Here is a 17033-nt window from a genome sequence, read left to right as displayed (position 1 = left end):
GAGTAGCCCCCATGGATATTAATAGCTCCCCATCTCGTTACCATTTGTTTGCTGAGTCGTAGCTTAGGAGTCCCTGGTTTGTCAATTACAGGTGGGACTCTGTCACCTCCAAAGGTCTGAGGCACTTTGCTCTGATTGTTGCCAGCATCATATTTAAAGTACCAGGAAAGCCGGTCACTAGCCTTACTTGCCCCAGGTCCCATTGAGTTTTACCCCTAACGGTTGAGGGACTAACCGGTGGATTTGGTAGTCTTTGCGTCTGAGCACAAAGGTGACCACGACTTGGAATATGTCCAAGATGCCCAGCCTTATACCAAAGTAACTGGTATCCCGACTGTCTGGACCACTTACTTGGCCACTCATACGTTGCCCGTGGTTCATGAACTAGGACATAACAGGAACCCACACCATGAACCACAAACCTCTGATCAGTGAATAAAAATGAAGTACAGTTCCAAGGCAGTTAATACATTTAGGACATGGAAAAGGTAGTGAATACAAAGTTCTTCCACAATCAGAATGATGGCGTGGATAGAAATGGCAAGCCTTGAGATTCCTAACTACAATTAAGTTTGCCAGCTCACTGCTTGAGGCTGCACTATGCATCTGTGGCACAATTCTGTTTTGTATTTTTAATGTATAGGCCATTTTCAGGATGGGAAGTGTTGTGGATTGTAGATAAACAAACAGTGTGTCAGATTCCATAAACAATCAGTTAATTAAAAGTCTAAATAAGTGAATACAGTTCAGTGTTAAGGACTTCGTTAGTGAGGTTAATGATGCATCATCATCATCATCATCATCATCATCATCATCATCCGTTTGATATCCACTATTCTTCGTCTATTAGACTTACTCATGTGTTACTGTCATTGTTAATAGACATTCATGTTGCTTCTGCATGTGTTCTGATACCATACAAACACCTCCCATTAGATTGTGATCTCAGTATTTTCTTACCTTTTGGAAACCAACAAAGAACTGCCATATACTATCGATTTTCGGGACTATATTCCATGCCCTTTTCTGTTTCATTTTCATTACATTCTTAGTTGGATCTGTCACCCTAGCTGGTTCTTCCGTGGTTCTTAATATGTCCCAGTAGCATAGTTGGTTTTCCTACTTTAAGAAACTAAAACGTACAGTACGATGACAGAAAAGGTTAATGGTATGTAATCATTGCCAGAGTGCCAACAATTCTGATTTTCTTACTATCTTGATGAAGTCATGTTATGTTCAATAATTTTGTTCATAATTTGTTAATTGTCCATTGTACTTTTATCAACTTCTAAAGACAACTTGTTTCTTTGCGTGGGTAAAATCTGATCCTTATTTAGAGTTGCTAATAAATTTAACAAAGATCTTGTGGATAATGGATAGAAGGTTGGTGGCCTATAGGTTTTGCCTCTCTTCTTGTGAAGTAGTAGTACATGAATATCCCAGTTTTAAGAGCTTGTATTCGTTTTGCAAACATAAACATTTGGGTTGTTTCACCTTAGATTGCAGTGAAAAATGTATATATTTTGGATAGTGTATTTTGTTCTGCTTTATCTCGATCTTATTGAAACACTAACACATTATATGATGTTACATCTTAAATGTTATTTTCATTAATGACTGTAGTATTTCTGATTCATATCTTGCACTATGCAATACTTTAAAAACGTCTCCAGATGTTAGTGCAAGTTATATCTCTGTAATTAATGTGCTGTCAGCAACTTCTTCCAAGTCCTTTTAGACATGAGGTCTTCTGAATCTCATCAAGACCAGTTCGTGTGTCGATCATATGCTAAGAAAGCTCTCAAGTCTCCATCCTGTAAAGTGTATTGTATACTGCAGTCATTAGTAAGAGTCATCTAATATAAAAATTTATTTATTAACTAAATCTGTATTAATAATTTCTCTTCTTTTCATTTCTGCAAAGGTATCAAATTCACTTCCATGGTCACAGTCTTCTGAAATGAGAGATAGTTTCAATGACGACGATGTTTCACCACCACCTAAAAGGAATCGCTTCTCGCCATCTCCTGCATCTTCTGCGACACATAACAATGGGGGTGAACAGATGATGAGAGAATCCCTCTTGGGCCAAGCATTGGAAAGTGGAGCCCAGCTGCCTCCCTCGGCTGGCTCTTCTCATCAGGTAGAGTATAATTCTCCAGTTCTACCTCCTTTCCCTCTCTTTCACTGTGACCTAAAGAAATGTTTCTTTCCAGAACAAGGGTACATCTGAATCTTCTCTGCAAGCACAGTCGACTGGTGAGGATAGTAATTCAAGTGATACCGCAATGTCTGACAGAGGAGGACATATGACTGATATTGTTCCCAAGACTGAACCAAGTGAATTTGGTTCAGCCGATGATAATCAACAACTTCATCATCATCATGGCAATGGCAATGGGATTGGTCTGGACACTCAGAGGACTCCCCCATTTCCAGCTGCGCTTCTTGGTTTACAAGGTAAATTACTGACTCGCTGCTTCATTAATATAAAAGAAGTTGTTCTCCAATACTAGAAAGATAACTGGAAATTTTGCTGGCTGTCACTAGATAGGACGTGGGGAGCATTGTATATGTTGCTATCCAATTGCAGCAGAACTCAAGAAACTCAATTACTGACACATTCATCTACTGTATGGTGCATACTGACATCTCTCACCTCTGTAGGAGAAAGTAAACTACAAAAGCAAGGTGACTGTGTATTTCATTTAAATCATAAAAAAATTTTTAGGAAATTGTGCATTGGGGGGAAAAGTCCAGTCATTTGTTAGTCATAAAATGGTCATAAACACATATCTCAGGAACTACTCAAAGTACAGAACTCTGAATTAAAATGTGAAACATATTTAATAATTTTTAACAAAGCTTGTTGAATGGGATGAACGATCTATTGAGCACGGAGTATGCATTGAAAGTAAATTGCAGAAAGACAAAAGTATTGAAGGGTGACAGAAATTAAGTTAGTCTCAGACTTGACATCAAAATTGGAGACCACATAATAAACAAATTGAAGGAATTTTGCTGGCTAGGGAGTAAAATAACACGCGAAGGACGAGGCAGGAAGTTCATAAGAGGCAGAGCAACACAGGCAAAGAGAGGTATTCTATAGCAAAAGAAGTCTACCAGTTTCAGACAAAGGGTTTATTTCTAATGATAAATTTCTAAGTACATAAATTTGAAGCACAACATTCTGTGGAATTGAATACGGATGGTGGGAAAACTAGAAAAAGCAAATAAAAGTGTTTGCGATTTGTTTTTAAAAAATGTGCTGAAAATAAAGTAGACCTATAAGAAAGTAGGTTGTCTTCAGAATCATTAAATCAGAATATATCAGAAACACTAATTAGAGGAAAAGTTAAGGTGATACAGCATGTTTTAAAATATGGTGCTAGTGGGAGGTATAGAGGACAAAAATAACAGCTGAAGACAGAGATTAGAATATAAGCAACAAATGACTGAGGGGAGGGGGAAGAAGCAAACTTACTTGAAAGTTACAGTTTTCTATTCAGAAGTGCATGTGTTAATTGAAGATGTGCCCAAGGCTGTTAGCAGGATGTAACTTTGTTTATCTAGTAGACATTTGTAGCTTTGTGCCAGTGTAACCATACATCATCAGAGCAGCACAAATAGTAGGTAGATAAGTGTTAAGTCAAAATTTTGAAGGTGTGTGTGTGTGTGTGTGTGTGTGTGTGTGAGTGAGTGAGTGAGTGAGTGAGTGAGTGAGTGAGAGAGAGAGAGAGGGAGCTATAAGTGGTCCCTACCCCTTTTGTATTTTCTTTTGACTTTCCCAGCCTGAGTAATCGAGTCATATTGGGCCATTACGGAAGATAATAGAGGGAGGGTTGCGAAATCATTGTTCATTTGTCCATTAATTGCTCTAAGGATCCCCATTCGTTGAGAGGGAGAGGGCACACAGCATAAGAAGGAAGATGGGGCTTTCTTCAAGCTATGCAGTTCCCACAGAGCCGTTGTATCCCTATTCATTGTCTCTTCAAGAGATGTAATTTGAATCCACGTGTGCTCAGTTACACAGATTTCCAACGGAACTGTCCCCTCAAGCCCTCATCATGTTACCAAGGTTGTTAGTATTGTATCTTGTACGTCAATCAATTCCATTATGAATGTTTGTGTTTCAAGAACAGTATGAAATACACCAGATTCCTAAATATAGTTTGGAGTGTAGCCACAAAGTGTAAGTTACTCATACATCTTCAGCTAGCTGTTTGCATGTCATACTCATGATTATAGCTGAAACCTTTGTTCTCACTTCCTTCAAAATCATAATTAATTTCTCCTTCAGAATAAGGATGATGCTTCACTTTATGTCTGCTGTTGCAACCATTGAAAAGTATGGTATCTTAATTGTAATGTACATATGGATGGATGATAAAGACTGTTGATTTCATTCCAAAGCATGCTAGATCTTCATGCCACAAACTAATGAATATGCCCATTCTTCATTGTATGATACATTGCCGAACCAGAGTGTATGCGCCCCTGGACAACCAATAAATCTGGGGAAAATATGGAAATTTTTTCATCCAAAAAAACCTGGGAATGTTTTAGAATTCTGGGAATTTTTCATAGTTACACTTTTGAGTAACATTTTTGTAATTTAGACTGGCAACAATTGATACTATAACAAAAAAAAAAAATTACTTTTAGCCTGCTCATATAGGGATCATGAGGACAAATTAGAATAATATGTAGGTGCACAGAGGCATTCAAGCAATCATTCTTCCCGCCCTTCATGTGTGAATGGAATAGGAAGAACCTCAAATAACTGGTACAATGGGATGTACCCTCTGCCATGCCATTTACCTCAGGATGTTTTGCAGAGTATAGATGTAGATGCAGAATAATACTGCAGCAAAAACACGTAAAACACAGTACAAACACAAGCGTCTAGTGAAAGCAAATTGTGTCTAAGGCTTTAGGATGAAGCATGTGCAATACTTAGTAACAACAAACTGTTTTTGATGAGTGTGACATTGCAACTGTTTACATTTCTACCAGGTTGTGGGAAAATATTGTGAATGGTGGTTTGAAAAGTGATGCTTCAAAGCAAATTTCCTTTCACACAAGATGAGTTCCATTACATGCTAGAATATGCAATGAATTTCTTAAATCACACAGCATTTGACTGAATAAACTTAACACTACGAGCACCACCCAATAAGAAAATTTCGGGCCCAGAAGAGCAGCCATGTTCGCCATTATTGAAAATTTTACTGGCACATTTTTGTTTGCTGTGTCTTAAAGGTTAACAGGCACTAGAAAAGACCAGTATGATACGTTAATGTGTGCTTTTCATGTAGCTGTGCTGTATGTATGTTAATTTAAACCATTAACTTCTCCTCTTTGTGTGTTCCTGCTACTTAACAGTGATGTTGCTACTGGCTGACAGCATCAATGTCTTATGCTCTGAATATCTGCTGTCATTGGCTGGTGAGATCATGTGACTTGAGCTATGATTGGCTAACAAAAGCACATTACAATCTCAATTTCAGTGCTTTGGAAGCTACCATGTGGCATTTGGTGGCATTCATATTTACACCGATAAGCCGAAACATTATGGCCACTGCCCATCCTGCTGTTGGATGCCGCCTGGTGGCGTTACGGTCACCTGACACGGTCACAAAATTACATAACCAGAGCAGACACAGGTGGGGGAAGATATGGGCTATAAATGGGGAAAATCTATTGAGATAACTGAGTTTGACAAAGGGCAGATTATTATTGTTGTTATTATTACACAGAGCCTGGAATAAGTATATCTAAAATGAAGTTGGTTGATTGCTCACATGCTACTGTCATGAGCACCTACAGAAAGAGGTAGGAGGACCATTAGATGCTAAATGGTTGGACTTCCACGAGTCTTCACAGAATGTGGGCTTCGGAGGCTTGTCTGCTCTGTAAAGTAGGGTAAATGGTCATCTGTGACAACTCTGCTGAAAGAGCATGATGCTGGTGTGTGGACAAATGTTCCAGAGTACATTGCACATTGTTGAACATAGAGCTCCACAGCAGACCACCTCTACGTGTTCACATGTTGACCCAATGACATTGCCATTTATGACTGCAGTGGGCATGGGACCATTGGGATTCCACCACCAATCAAGGGAAATGTGTCGGATCTTTCGATGAATGACGTTTTGCTGCAGTACGTCACTGATCGTCTCCACAATTGCAGTCATTGAGGTGAATGGTGGCTCGAAATTAGCAGCACGCCACGGACTCCGGCAAGTTGGAGCAGTATTAAGCTATGGGAGATGTTCTTCTGTGCTTGCATGTGACCTGTGGTAGTAATTGAAGATTTGTAGACAGCTGCAAACCACCTGCATACCTCCACGCATGATGTCTCCCCTGACAGCGATGTCATCTTTCAGCAGTATAATAGTCCGTGTCTCGGAGCCAGGTCCATGCTACAGTGATTTGAGGGATGTTGTAGTGAATTCATGTTGATGTCTCGGTGACCATATTTGCCTGATCTGAATCATATGCAACACAACTGGGTTGCTACCGGGCACCATCACCAAATATGTAAATCAACAGCCTGCTGTTTACACAAATTACATGACCTGTGCATAGACGTCAAATATCACATACCTCCACAAAGCTACCAACAAACTGTCGGATCCTTGAGGTGCAGAATCAGTGATGTGTTTTGTTGCAAAGACAGACAAACAAGGTATTAAGCAGGTGATCGTAATGTTTTGGCTCATTAGTGTATACTTACATGGTGTGAAAATATGCAAGGTACATGTTGCCAGGCATCAAAGATCTCTCCAGAATGTGTTGATTTTTTTTGCTGAATTTTACTTCTTACAGTGCTGTTAACTTCTATGCTAGTGTATAAAATCTTTACCATTCAAATGGTTGATAAGCTTTACAGTTCCTAGGGGAAGGTATATTTTCATTTAACCCGAAAAAAATATTCTTTCGCCCATGTGGTGTATTTTCACACAGAAAAAAGTATATTTTTAAACAGGAAAATCAAGGAAAAATTCAGGATTTTTTTTCCTGTCCACATACACCCTGAAAACCTTAGCTGTGCATTTAAGCCAGTGATTTTCATTATAGTTGCCCTTAAATTTAAACAGGTGGTGTGTTAATGCTGATACTGTCTGCTTGTCATGCGTGTACACATTTTTATTTACAAGCAATACATTTCAAAGCACTTATAAACCTATGAAGAAAGGCTGTGATATCCATCAGAAGGGTGACAATAGTGACAAAACATTTGAGTGCAGGAAAAAATTAGTTTGGGGGTTAGAAAAATTGCAACAAGTCATTGTTTTATAACCTAGATACTCAAATGCTGGATCTGCTGTCAAAAAGTTGGCTTTTCCCCTTTACAATTTAGTGTCCTGTTGATAGTGAGGCTGTTCAAAACATTTATTGGACAAAGGTGGGGGAAGATATTTGGTTATGTTGTTTTCAAATGAGACCTATCAGCATTTTACATATTGCCCACTGTCTTTTGTCTCATTTGTTTAACAAAAGTACTGTCCAAAGTTCAGCCTCCATTGCTGGTGACTGCAGGGGGAGGGTGGGGGGGGGGGGGTGATGGTGGCAGCGGTGGGTGTTCCTTTGGCAGTGCTAAGTGCTTGTGATGATGAAGTGTCAGAAAAATCATTAAACAATCATTGGTTGAAGAAGGATCAGAGACAAAGGCCAACTGGCAGTAAGTCAACAATTGGCCACGAAAGCATTAACAATGTTCTGTCTCAGTGTTTGATATCTCACAGCCAGCTTTACTTGAGTTTTGATGTTTGTAGTAGAATTTTCCATGCAGCAAGCCTCTTCCCTTTCCTTGTACAGTCTCGAATGGTGCATGGGAAGAAAGGTTGCTAGGAAGCTGCTGTGTATGATCAGATCTCTAATTTTATTTTCATGGTCATCTTGCAAGATAGGTACAGATAAAAGCAGTATGTTTGTTGGCTCTTCCAGAAATACGCTCTCTCAGGATTTCAACAGTACAACACACTGTAGTGTACAAGAGCTGTTCAGAAAGTATCCAACCACATATATTTCTTTTTGTTGAAGCCAACAATGGTATCGGGACGCACATGCTCATGTTTGTAGGCATATATAGTGTGCAGGCCTGATCCCCTCCCTTCTTCCCTCCCAACTCCCCATGACTGCGGAAACAACCAGTCATTGGCTAACCATTGACATGTGCATGTGGTGGTTGTCAGAGTTTTTGTTGTGGGAAAAATGATAGAAAAATTGGAACAACAATATGGGGTTAAACTTTATTTTAAGGTTGCTAGTTTTCAAGTTGAAACAGCCTACAAGATTCGACAGGTGTTCGGGGACAGATCAATGGGTACCACGCAGATAAAGGAGTGGTATAACTGCTCCGGAGAACTCGCAGATAAGATTAAAATTAGTATTGGATACATTCATTCCATTTTAATGGAACATTAATACCTCGGGAACATCTTATCAAAATTTGTGTCAAAGTTGCTAACAACTGAGCAGAAGCAACTTCATTGGGATAGCGCACAGGACATGTTGGACACTGTGAACAGTAACCTAAACGTTCGTAACACAGGGATCGCTAGTGATGAGTCCTGGTTGTATGGGTATGACTTATAAATGAACAAAGTTTCAATCCTCAAAAAGGAAGCATCTTATCATCCCAAAGAAGTCAGAGGTCCACAACAATATGAAAGCCATGCTGCTCATCTGTTGACTCCAGTGGTGTGGCCCATCACTAGTACGACGCAGAAGGTACTAGTGTCCATAAGGAGTACTACCAAGAGGTTCTACATTGCCCTCATGAAGTTGGCACCTTCACCACGATAATGCACACTCTTGTTCTCAGTTAATTCAGAGTCATTTGGCCAAAGATAATATAACTTTTGTTTGTTCTCCTTCCCATTCCCCTGATGTAGCACTTAGTGCCTTCTGGCTTTTCCCTAAACTGAAAAAGTCTCTGAAAGAGACCAACAGGGAAGACATTGTGCAGAATTTGATGGAGCAGCTGTGCACCATACCAAAAGAGGCTTTTGAATGATACTTCCAGCAATGGCGGCAGTGTCTGTAGAGGTGTGTAGAAGCTGACAAGTGACAAGTGTCAAACAGTTGTATCTGAATAAAGACTGATGTAAATAAAAGTTGGATACTTTTTGAACAGCCCTCGTGTAATGCCTCTCTTGCAATGTGCGCCACAGGAGTTGTGTGTGCATCTGTGGGATGATTTGACACTTACTAAACAAACCTGTGATGAAACACACTTCTCTTATTTACATCTGCTTTGTTTTTTTCTTCCAATCCTAACTGATAAAGGGTCCCAGACAGATCAGCAATACTAAAGAGTTGGACTTAAAAGTGTATTTTAGTCATGTTTTCCCTGGATGAATTAAATTTCTGTAAGTTTTCCAATGTTTCTCACCCTGTCATCAATCTTGCTGTTGATTATTTTTTTCATTATTTTCCACTTTAAATTGCTGCATACACATATTGCCAAATATTTAATGTAGGTGGCTGCTTGCAGTGACTGTTAGCAATCATGTAATCAAACAGTACCAGGTCTTTTGGCTATTTGTGTGCAGTTTGTTATATTTGTTTACTGGTCACCACCAGCCCCTTCAAGTTTCAATCCTCAGCAGACATTACAATTTTCTGGTGTTAAGACATTTCTGAATGCAACAGCATCATTCACGAAAAGTATCTTGGCTTCCAACAGTATCCCTAGGGCTTTTGTATATATTGTGATCAGTAATGGTCCATTAATACTCCCTTGTGTATACCTGAAGTTAGTTGTGCATAACCAAATTTTTCTGTGCTAAGGAATACTTGCTGTGTTTTATTTGTTAGGAACTATTCAATCCAATCACAAATCTAGTCTGATATTCCATATGCTTGTGTTTGATTTATAGGGCAACAGTTTGGAACTGTGTCAAATGCCTTCTGAAAATCAAGGCACACTACATCAATCTGGATGCTGATAGCTTCTGCCTTTCGGGTAACACGGATGAACTGAACATACAGGATTTCATATGATAGTTGTTTTTGGAATCCAGAAACATCACAAATGTAGGCACTCAAGTACTGCCAAATTTTATAACAGGGTGACATCAGGGGAAAAGGCCTATGGTGTGTCTGGTGGACTTTCCTTGAAAACAAGAGTGACCTGCAATTCTTTTAACGTTGTTACGTATGCCTGTTGTTTCAGTGAGCTATGGTATACTGTTGTTCGAAGAGGAAAAAATTGTTTCATACACTCTGTGTAGAATCACATAGGTATACTGCACAACAGTGTTCTTCGGTGAAATAATTTTAGAAATAGGAATTAAACAGTTTCACCGTCTCTCTGTTTCAGTGCCTTTGTGGTCTCTGTGACCTACACAGGTGGCTGTGATCCATTGCTGATTTAACATTAAACCAAAATATCTTAGCATTATCCTTTTGAATTCATTGAAAGCCTCTTCTATGATTTTCATTATAGTAATTTCCACTGTGCTCCATTTTCATTTGTCTGAGGCTTTGGCTATTTAAATTTGCAATGAAAAGGTCTGCTTTTGGAACAGCTTCCTTACATGGCTGTCAAACAATGGCAAGTATGTCGCACATGTCAGATCTTTGATGTGCGCTTACCTGTATTAAGTGTATTATTCAATGATCCTGAACTTTTCCATTTATGCTGTAACCATCTTGTAATCATAGATTCCCTATTCTGCACTAACTGACTTGAAAAATTTGAGCCTGTTCGTAACCAGGAGGTCTCAGATACTATCTTCCTATCTTCATGTGTCAGTTCTCTGAGTAACTGATTAAGATAATTTTGGAATAGGGCATTCAGAACTATATCATATGATAGCTCATCCTTGTTACCCATCTTAATCACTGGAGTCTTCAGTTCATAGCTGGTAAGTTGAAATCTCTCCGATTCTATAACTGATAGGAAATGTATGTGCAACATGCTTGAAGTTGTCCCTCAGTGTAGAGCCTCTGCTGTTCTTGAGACATGTGATGTATAAAATATTTTATTACCCATCTTTACAACTTACCTTCATTCAAACTATTTTTCATTCAGAATTCATGATGACCTCACTAGATACTATTTTATTAGTTACAGCAATAAACACAACCTTATAAGTGATGATGATCAGTATACCTGTGTGATACACACTTCAATAGGAATTTAGATTTTCATTAGTATTAACATTTCATTTCAGCCAGTTTTCTGTTCTTAGTACTTCATTTGCATTATTACATTCACAGGTGAAACTAGTTATTAGACCTTTCCCTGAATGCTCTCACAGTAACTATAGGGTGTCCACAATTGAAATTCGTTTCTCAAAATGGTGTAGAAAGAGAACCACTTCTCAGAATGATGTCAAATTTGACTAGTATATTATTGATGCAAGGAGAAATTTCATTTAATAATAAAAAAAATTTTTACCTGTAGAGGGTGCTGTAAATGTTTAAACATAATTGGGTTCAGCTACAAATGACAGATGAATCGTAATAAGATGGCTGTGGTTTAGTTCACATTACATCTGTACTGATCAGTATACATGGTTGCAAAAGTTCAGCAGTCAACAGTTGTGGTGCTGTTAGCTAGATAACCCCACCCACCATGGCAAGGTCATACCACATCAGATGGGGAAAACCACAAAGAAGCAAAATGACAGTGGGTTTTAATTGTCCTGGGGCGAAAAACATATAAAAAGCAAAGTGACATCAATTTCTGTCATGAGACTGGCGCAAGACATGTTCAGTGTGCTGTCCACAGTTTCCTGCCATAAGTTGAAATCGAGAAACAGCATATTCCACAGCTGATCACAGTGTCTTGGGGGTTACGTTCAGAATGTGTTAAGCAATGTGTGCCTTCAATTTGGCTATGTTTGTAATTTGAGAACTGCACACATCTTTCAGAGAACCCCACTGCAAGAACTCACAGGGATTAAGATATGGTGACCTGGACAGTCAGGCTATAGGGAAATGACTCCTGATAATTCTAGAATATTTGAGATGCCTTGGCAGCTGCCTCTTCGCCAACTGTGCAATGTGCGGACGAATGCCATCTTGCATAAAAATGAACCTACCTACACATTCATGCTGTCAAAGGGTTGGAATGAAGTTGGTATGCAGCACTTCCATAGAATTTGCGAGTGGGTCTACAATAAACAGTGCCATCAACTTGCACCACACTGTTACCTTGCAGAATGAAGTGATAACAGTTGATATGCTTTCAGATTTTCTATTGTCCATATTCAGCAGTCTGTTCATTGTCCACTTCGATGAGGGCAATAAGTTCCAGAGGAAATTTTGGTCTTGCTAGCATATCAGTGGAAGCAACTCCTGAACATGAGTGATTTTGTATGGGTAGCAATGCAGAATGTTTTGTAGGAATTCGTACACCGTGCTCGCAGGCACATCTAACTTTGTCAACTCCTCGTGCACTGCACATCATCGCTCAACACCTCGTGCATTACTGTGGCCACAACTTCAACAGATGTCAGATCAACTGCTTTCCTCTGTGTGCCATGCTGCACTTCAAATGAACCTCTCTTCTTTTTCCAAATTTTGTAATTATTTTCTTCAGACCCTTAAGACTTCAAACCAATGTCTTTTTTCATACCCTGTGTCTGTGTCTTCTGCAGGGCCGCTGTTGCACTGTCTATGTCCTTGTAAAGAAAGCTTTACAAGCAGCATGCCATCCTTAATGGAGACAGTCATGTTGGGCATTGAGGATGCAAACTGAGGAACAGCCATGTGTCGCGCGTCTGTTGCTGTGCGTATTCAGACGCTTACAGTGCCAACTATTGCTCTTCTTCTTCTTCTTCTTCTTCTTCTTCTTCTTCTTCTTTCCCCCCCCCCCCCCCCACCTCTCTCTCTCTCTCTCTCTCTCTCTCTCTCTCTCTCTCTCGCCCCCGCCCCCCCCAAAACACACACACACACACACACACACACACACACACACACACACACACACACACACAAACACACAGACACAGTGACACTTACATGTTGTTTCAACGTACAGGTAACAAATATAGCAGCCAGCGTCTGAAATGCTTTGATGTCTTTCTCCAGTCCAGTCTAGCAGTATTCAAGAATAGGTTTCACCAGCATCCTATACATGGTCTCCTCTACAGGTGAACCATTCTTTCCTAAAATTCTCCCAATAAACCGAAGTCGACCATTTCGGAAAGATTCTCCCAATAAACCGAAGTCGACCATTTCTCTTCCCTACCACACTTCTCCCATGCTCGTTCCATCTCATATTGCTTTGCAGCGTTAAGCCCAGATATTTAAATTATTTGACTGTGTCAAACAGGACACTTCTAATACTGCATCAGAAAACTGTAGGTTTAATCTTCCTACTCATCTGCATTAACTTACATTTTCCACATTTACGGCTAGTTGCCATTCATCATACCGACTGGACATTTTGTCTGTCATCGTGTATCTTCCTATAGTCACTCAACTTCACAGTCACTCTACTTTGACTTCTTACGGTACACCACAGCATCAGCAGCAAACAATCGCAGATTGCTGTCCACCCTGTCTGCCAAATTATTTACGTATATACAGAACAACAATGGTCCGATCACACTTCCCTGGGGCATTCCTGATGATACCTTTGTCTCTCATGAACATTCACCATTGAGGACGACATGCTGGGTTCTATTATTTAAGAAGTCTTGCCTTTGAATATGTCTGCTTGTGTCTGTATATGTGTGGATGGATATGTGTGTGTGTGCGCGCAAGTGTTTTACCCGTCCTTTTTCCCCCTAAGGTAAGTCTTCCGCTCCCGGGATTGGAATGACTCCTAACCCTCTCCCTTAAAACCCACATCCTTTAGTCTTTCCCTCTCCTTCCCTCTTTCCTGACGAAGCAACCGTTGGTTGCGAAAGCTAGAATTTTGTGTGTATGTTTGTGTTTGTTTGTGTGTCTATCGACGTGCCAGGGCTTTCGTTTAGCAAGTCACATCATCTTTGTTTTTAGATATATTTTTTTTGTTTTTGTTGTTTTTTTGTTTTTTTTGTTTTGTTTTTATTTTTAGATATATTTTAGATATATTTTTCCCACGTGGAATGTTTCCCTCTACTATATTCATATGTATATACTTATATTGATGTTGTAGACCTAAAACTGTATTATCACTATTCCTTGTCTGATTCCCTGTAAATTCTCCCACTCCATGTACGAGTAAAACTTCCTCTGACTCAGTGAGTATAGTAGCCTCGATTCATGGGTCATCACTGACTATCTGTTCTCTCCCCTGCTGCATTACATATCCCACAATTATTATTACGCCATTGGTGGGGAGGCTTGCATGCCTCTGTGATACAGATAGCCGTACTGTAGGTGCAACCACAACGGAGGGGTATCTGTTGAGAGGCCAGACAAATGTGTGATTCCTGAAGAGGGGCAGTAGCCTTTTCAGTAGTTGCAGCGGCAACAGTCTGGATGATTGACTGACCTGGCCTTGTAACATTAACCAAAACAGCCTTGCTGTGCTGGTACTGCGAACGGCTGAAAGCAAGGGGAAACTACAGCTGTAATTTTTCCCGAGGGCATGCAGCTTTACTGTATGGTCTAATTAAATCAGGTGATGCTAAGGGAATTAGATTAGGAAACGAGACAGTTGAAGTAGTAGATGAGTTCTGCTATGTGGGGAGCAAAATAACTGATGATTGTTGAAGTAGAGAGGATATAAAATGTAGACTAGCAATGGCAAGGAAAGCATTTCTGAAGAAGGGAAATTTGTTAACATCGACTATAGATTTAAGTGTCGGGAAGTCTCTTCTGAAAGTATTTGTATGGAGTGTAGCCAAGTATAGTGGTGAAACTTGGACGATAAATAGTTTAGACAAGAACAGAATAGAAGCTTTTGAAATGTGGTGCTACAGAAGAATGCTGAAGATTAGATGGGTAGATCACGTAACTAATGAGGTGGTACTGAATAGAATGGGGGGAGAAGAGGAATTTGTGGCACAACTTGATTAGAAGAAGGGATTGGTTAGTAGGACACGTTCTGCGGCATCAAGGAATCACCAGTTTAGTGATGGAGGGAAGCATGGAGAGTAAAAATCGTAGAGGGAGACCAAGAGATGAATACTTTAAGCAGATTCAGAAGGATGTAGGCTGCAGTACGTACTGGGAGAGGAAGCAGCTTGCACAGGATAGAGTAGCATGGAGAGCTGCATCAGATCAGTCTCTGGACTGAAGACGACAATAACAACAGCAGCAGCATTATTATTACATCCTTGTAAATGGAGTAGTGTGTATTTCAATGTATTGTTTGGTTACATGCAGCTTATGAAATTCATTGGCCGCATAGATTTTGAAAAAGATAAAATCTCATCTTAAATTCAATATATATGTGTATTTAGACATTGCTTTTAATGAGTAATTTGTTGACTTGTGTATCTACTTTTGCACTGTAATAGTGGGGGAGACAGTCGGTAATTAACAGATGCTGCATTACAATTAGGTTACCATTGTGACATTAGAGCACTGTTTATTGCCCATAGAAACTGAGACTATTTACATGACTGATGCAGCAGTGCTAGTGGAAAATAGTCCTATGAACAGCAAACTAAGCAAGCTTGGAAAATATTTTAGGTAAATAATCAGTATGTAAATTAACTAATGCAAATTTTTTGTTACCCTATAAACACGATTCACACATTTGGTGGAATCAGTTAAAACAGCTTTTGACTTTCTCCGTTATTAAGAAACACTGAAAATCATGTCTGTTTCTGGTGATTTCTTGTTTGTGCTAATGTAATCTTTCTTGTGTTAGGCATTCCTGGACTGCTTCCTGGACCTTCTGGTCTCCACAGTAATAATCAGGATGGAAATTTTGGTAAGTGCTAATTTGTTCCCCAGTTATTGTTGGTCTTGCAAGGGAGTAGAATTGATAGTGCATGTGTAGGAAATGTTACTTTCGTTATTCTTTCAAAATGTTTTAAAACTGTGTAATACACTATGATTAATTTTGTAACTGTAATGAAGCATTGAGGGGATACCGATTTTGCAATAAGTTGTCTACATAAACTGATTTAATGATGATGCACACAATTATCGTACATTACATAAAGTATGTCTGCTCAATTATAAGTAGTTATTCAAAACTTCTGTTACAGATATGCATTTGTATAATTTTGGACTTTATACATTTTTCCCCATCAGTTCTGTAAGATGTTTTTGCACGATAAATGTTGTCATTGCCCTATAAAACTGACTGCATACAAACACATTGGTATTTCCTCTGCCCCCTTAAACAGACTAAAACATTCCATTAATTTCCAATTAATTAATGAGGAAAACTTGTAGTTGTTGGCTTTTTCTCAAAAAGTTTACTCAAAACACAGATAAAAAAATGCCAACAGTTAATGCTTTATATGTTAATGCAATTAAAGGAAACTAAATATTGTCATTAAAACTGCTGAAGACACCAGATGTGTGCCAAGACCTAAACATTTCAATACATCTAAAACTCAATTCGGCAGATAATTTAAGGAAATGAATGAGATATTTTATTGAACTTAATGAAATACTTGCTATCATAACACATCAATAAACTACCATATAATCAGCAATATCGTAAAGTTTTGAAATTATGTGGTGTTAACGCAGCAGGATTGGTACACCATATAGAACAGCATTTGTTGGTTTTGCTTCTAATAAGATTTGCAGAAGTAGTCTCAATACACTATAAATTGTCATTTAAAAAAAGAGCAAATTGTTGTTGTAACATTAGTGTGAACATAGAGGCTTCATGAAAATAGTGGAAGTATGTGACAGGTAACAACAAACTGATACAAAAGCAAAAACAGAGCAGGTTAATGATAAAGAAAAGGCATCTGTGTAATAGAAAGGAGAGCCAAGTAAAGAAAAAAGGGACATGAAAAACAGCTAGGAAAAAATAGCCAGCTTTACCAGTTTCCATTTCATTTTAAACAAGACTATCTCAAAATACTTTAATACTGGACTTTAAATTGAAATGTGTGGAATGCAGGACGGTTGTCTCAAAATAAAATGGAGAAGAAGAGTGATAATAA

The 17033-nt window shown here is 39.0% G+C and overlaps 1 protein-coding gene across 6 annotated transcripts in view; it reads left to right on the top strand.

Moving 5' to 3' along the window:
* LOC126088573 (protein abrupt) overlaps nt 1-17033 on the top strand; it is a 94892-nt gene that overhangs the window by 32716 nt on the left and 45143 nt on the right. For 5 of the 6 annotated variants that reach the window (XM_049906765.1, XM_049906761.1, XM_049906762.1 and 2 more), the window contains exons 4-6: nt 1925-2143; nt 2217-2460; nt 15773-15835. In XM_049906765.1, the coding sequence (XP_049762722.1) occupies nt 1925-2143; nt 2217-2460; nt 15773-15835 (526 nt within the window). The remainder of the gene's footprint in view (nt 1-1924; nt 2144-2216; nt 2461-15772; nt 15836-17033) is intronic. The other variant, XM_049906767.1, reaches the window with a different exon arrangement.

The sequence above is a fragment of the Schistocerca cancellata genome, chromosome 6 (assembly GCF_023864275.1).
Source record: "Schistocerca cancellata isolate TAMUIC-IGC-003103 chromosome 6, iqSchCanc2.1, whole genome shotgun sequence".
Classification (NCBI taxonomy): Eukaryota; Metazoa; Arthropoda; class Insecta; order Orthoptera; family Acrididae; genus Schistocerca; species Schistocerca cancellata.
The sequence above is the reverse complement of the archived record's forward strand: the minus strand, read 5'-3'. Positions and strand labels throughout refer to the sequence as shown.